This window comes from Pundamilia nyererei, unplaced genomic scaffold, assembly GCF_000239375.1.
Source record: "Pundamilia nyererei isolate P.nyererei 1_Seehausen unplaced genomic scaffold, PunNye1.0 scaffold00053, whole genome shotgun sequence".
Lineage (NCBI taxonomy): Eukaryota > Metazoa > Chordata > Actinopteri > Cichliformes > Cichlidae > Pundamilia > Pundamilia nyererei.
In genome coordinates this window covers 2,118,571-2,123,035 of record NW_005187454.1, presented here as the reverse complement: position 1 = coordinate 2,123,035, position 4,465 = coordinate 2,118,571, and the positions used below count along the sequence as shown (strand labels likewise).

Sequence of the window (4,465 nt, the reverse complement as noted above, 5' to 3'; positions counted from 1 at the left end):
TGTGTGTGTGCGTGTGTGATGAGGCTTAACTCTGCGAGCAGCCGAGAACACGCGCTGTAACTTAAGCTTCATTATGTGCGTTCTGTGGCCTGGAGGTAGATGGAGGATTAAGGGAAGATTTTCAGCAGCTTCCTCAAATTGCTGTCTTTCCAGTTTGAGAGTAGCTCTGTGATTAACAAAGTGTAGCTTCACAAGGATGGTCCTGTGTTGGCTCTTTCATCCTCTTCCCCTCCTTCATGCTGTATTCCTCGTTTCCCTCACTCCTGGTCAGCCAGCTGCCACACCAGGCTTACAAACACTCATTGGTATCATTTTAACTTTGATTTTACATCATTTTATCCAGAACATCAAATACGTGTGAGCCCTTTCCCCACGGGTTCCTACCACCTCCCTTCCTAACTGCTTTTCATTGTTTGAAGCAATCAGCTGAAACTGCGCTCTTTAAGGAAACAGAATGCAGGTTAATGATTGAGGGGCCGCCTGTGTGGAACATCTGTGCTAACACTAAGGATGCAACAGGTGCTGGGTACAGTAATACTGTCACATATTGTTACCTGAAGCAGGTTTTGTGAAATGTGTCATTTTAGCGTCAGGTGTCTTGTAAGAGAAGCGTTTTTATCAGACACTGCTGTGGGGAAGAGGAGAGAAAGGACGTGTTGCAAACAAACCAGCTGTGTCCTCATTCAGACCTGCAGACGTTTCTCTCATCGTACTGCCTGTTATACCTCCACTTTCACTAAATGAGAGTTGGAGCTTAAGAATCCTTTGGATTATCCAGTGCCTGGCTAGCACTTAAGCCCCAGCCGCCCTCGTGATTTCAATTAAAAATGTGTGCCTTCAGCAAGGTTTTTGCTCCCACTCCCTTTTTTAAGCTTTAGATGAATTACTGTAAAGACGCTGATGGAAATGGCTCTAAACCCTCTCCTGTGCCCACTCTCCTTCCATCTGCAGATGATCCAACTGACCAGCGTACTTGCCTTATCTGTGGAGATCGCGCCACAGGCCTGCACTATGGCATCATCTCCTGCGAGGGCTGCAAGGGCTTCTTCAAGCGCAGCATCTGCAACAAGCGTGTGTACCGCTGCAGCCGGGACAAAAACTGCGAGATGTCACGCAAGCAGCGCAACCGCTGCCAGTACTGCCGCCTGCTTAAGTGCCTTCAGATGGGAATGAACCGTAAAGGTAAAGTAGATGTTTCAAGCCACCAGAAACAGACGTTTGTTTGGTAATAAATGTCTGACTCATCGAGTTGCGGTAACAATGAAGCATCAATGACAAAATAATTAGTACCCAGACCAGAAAAGAGTCAGAGGTACTACGGTTGAAGGTCGTGTCTGGAGAGTGACTGGCCTCTTAAATGAAACGTCTTCACAAACTTTCAGTCACCTTGTTTTTCTGCTTTTAACAGTTTTTCAGCACAGTGCACTGTCAGTATGACTCTGAAACCAACGGTAGGTGAACTGATCATCTTGTTACAGGGTAAACGGTTCTTGTATAACGCTTTTCTGCTCAGAGGACTCAAAGCAATTTTGCCTCATTCACACGAGTTTTTTCTATCCTCTGTTTCATACTCTGATGCATCCATCGGAGTGTCTTGACCAACGATATTTGGCATGCAGACTTTAGCGAGCACGCGGGGATCGAACCACCAAACTTCCAATTAGTAGGTGACCGACTGTACTTCCTGAGCTGCAGGCAACCTTTGATTTAAGCATTCATGTGGACTTCACTGTGCCACTTAAACACTGTTGAAGACGCAGCACTTCCCCTGAATGTCCACAGCAAGCCTGAGTCAATGAGGCCACACGTTTAAACCATCCACACCTAAAGGATGGACGGACAGATGCTGTTCCCTGGCTCGAGCCTATCCCAACCATCATGGGGGAGTTTGGGATTGGCCACATGAATGCTTAAATGAAAGGTTTCCTGTAAGTAGAGCCGGTCACCTATTAACTGGAAGTTGGAACACACCTTCACCCACTGTGGTGGCGTGGGTGAAGGTGTGTTATTAACCCTCTGGGGTCGATGGACACGCCGGTGCCCGCAAGTCATGTGACCGGTTTAAGATGACATAGTAACAAGATGCGACTCTGCGGAGTCTCTGTTTAACTTATGGTTAAAGTTAAACTACATGGCAGTTTTTACATGTTGCTGATAGGCCAGGTTACACCAGAGTTATGATAAAACATCCACACACTGCTTTTTTCTAAATACTATATGTTTAGTGCAGGAAGGAACAGTGAACATGGCCGCGCTAACAACAACAACACACCAAGGAAAAAGGCCTCCCCTTTCCTATTGGTGGAAAAATGCACCAATCCAAAAACGATATGGCTGAATGTGACCTTTGTTGTTTAGGAAGAGGTCAAAGTTGTGGGAGAGAGTCGGGATATCGATGGGAGAGATTTGAGATGTTTAGCGTGTCTGGAGTGTGTAGTTAGTGTGTAGTTGTTTTGTTCTGTGTGTCAAAACAATAAGTCCACCGCTGAGTGTCACAGTCAAAGGCTGCAGTGTAAACGCTGCGTCCAGGTGGAAGACGCCTCCTGCTGTCTCGTGGTGGACACAAACTATTTTTTGGAGTTGCACAATCATTTGTGTGGCGTCTTACTGTGACACCTAGCACTTCCTAATTTTTCAACTTCAAGTTATGTTTCTTGACTGATTTTTAGATCATTGTGTGAATGCAGTAAGTCACCATGAATAAAGAAGTTTATTTATTCAAGACGAGCTAAACGGTTTTTAAAGGTGAAATACAAAGTAGTCAAAAACAGCCTGAAAGATGAGGTTTAAGTTTTTGGTAAAACTGTGTGCACAGTGCAGATTTGTGTAAATGTAAGCACGTAACAGAACCTCACGTGGAGTAGCTTCTAGATCCACCTGCTTATTTATGAAAAGGTTCTACAGTACAAAGTATATGAGTAAATGAGGAGGTTACAGACTGTGTATATGAACCGTGTGTAGATCCGCCCCTGTAATTTAGATGTGTCAAAATCAGGTTTTTAAGATGCTGAGTGGCCAGAGCTGCTTCTGTCGGGACTTTGCTCCGTTTATCTGTGAGCCAAACAAACAGCTGCTCGCAAAACCTGGAAACCTGGAAACGCTTGAATGTGTCAATTCTACCAATAAATCTGTTTCTCCCTCCTGGACACACACACACACACACACACACACACACACACTCTAAGCTGCAGTTTTCCTTCCACAGACATGTGCTGCCCCCATGTGGCTAAAACTTGTAAGTGACTGTCCTCATGGCCTTATTCTTCAAGTGCCTGTGTTAGAATGGAGATGAGACTGGGACTCACCCAGTCAGACACTAATCACAGCGATTTTATCTACACTGCAGAAACACTCACACACACTAAGACTATGAGATGAAATGTACTTTGTACCAAAACAATATGACTGCCCGCCAGCAGCAGCTGTATTTGGAGCTGGATGGTGGGACAGTTTTGCCTGATGTGCTTTAGCCACTAGGGAGAGCTGTGACACCGATCATGTTTGGTTAACGGAACAAATGACTTTTTCCTGTTTTTTGACATGTAGCAATCAGAGAGGACGGCATGCCTGGAGGGAGGAACAAAAGCATTGGACCTGTGCAGGTAAATGGACTGAAGGATTGTGTTGTTTGTGGTGCGCACTGACCTTTCCCCACCTCCCAGCCAGCCTGAGCATCATCGCTGTGGCTCAGCCTCTGAGGAATTGTGCTTACAGTAAACCCACTCAGATCACAAGCCATTAAATAACACAGAGCTGGAGTGCTGCAGTGCTACTCTTCGGGATGCTCATAATGAGAGCGAGCCCTGACCTTGTTATATCATCTGTATAATTGTGTAGCAGCTGATTAGTCCCCATTCAGCGGTGCCTTTATTATTAACGTGAAGCGAGGGAACAAATGGTCAGAAAAATGTGTGACATGAGGATAAGTACCACTGAGCCGCTATTCACGGGGAGGGAGGCGCTCGATTCATTCGGGCTCAATTGAACGAGTCAAAACAGAGAAACACGGCTTCCATTAAGAACCAGCGCCCTTAATGAAAGCAGGAGCTTTCTGTCATGAATATGGAAACGCCTGTTACAGTATTTGGGATGAACTGATAGAAATGAAAGTGACTTGACCTCCCTCAGACATGAGACGTGGTATGTGCAGGCGTGCTGAAGCCTTTCAGAATGGCTTTTGTCTGCGTTTTCTGCTCGTGCTGACCTGCACAGATCTTATTATTTTAAGTGTGTGAATCATCCAATCAAACGCACACACACACACACGCGCCTCTTTTCTTTCTGTGTCATTATGTGATTGTGTCCTTGCTCCTCAGCATTTTAATGAAAAGCTGTGTGCTGTTAGTTGGTGCTAATCAATTGAACTGATGCACATGCATGGATGTGCTGTAAGCTCCAAACCTCCCTGTGTGTGTGTGTGTGTGTGTGTGTGTGTGTGTGTGTGTGTGTGTGTGTGTGTGTGTGT

General features: G+C 45.6%; 1 protein-coding gene across 3 annotated transcripts in view; it reads left to right on the top strand.

Moving 5' to 3' along the window:
• Positions 1–4,465, top strand: part of nr6a1a (nuclear receptor subfamily 6, group A, member 1a) — a 118,339-nt gene that overhangs the window by 102,539 nt on the left and 11,335 nt on the right. For all 3 annotated transcript variants that reach the window (XM_005733610.1, XM_005733609.1, XM_005733611.1), the window contains 2 exons: positions 952–1,182; positions 3,547–3,602. In XM_005733610.1, the coding sequence (XP_005733667.1) occupies positions 952–1,182; positions 3,547–3,602 (287 nt within the window). The remainder of the gene's footprint in view (positions 1–951; positions 1,183–3,546; positions 3,603–4,465) is intronic.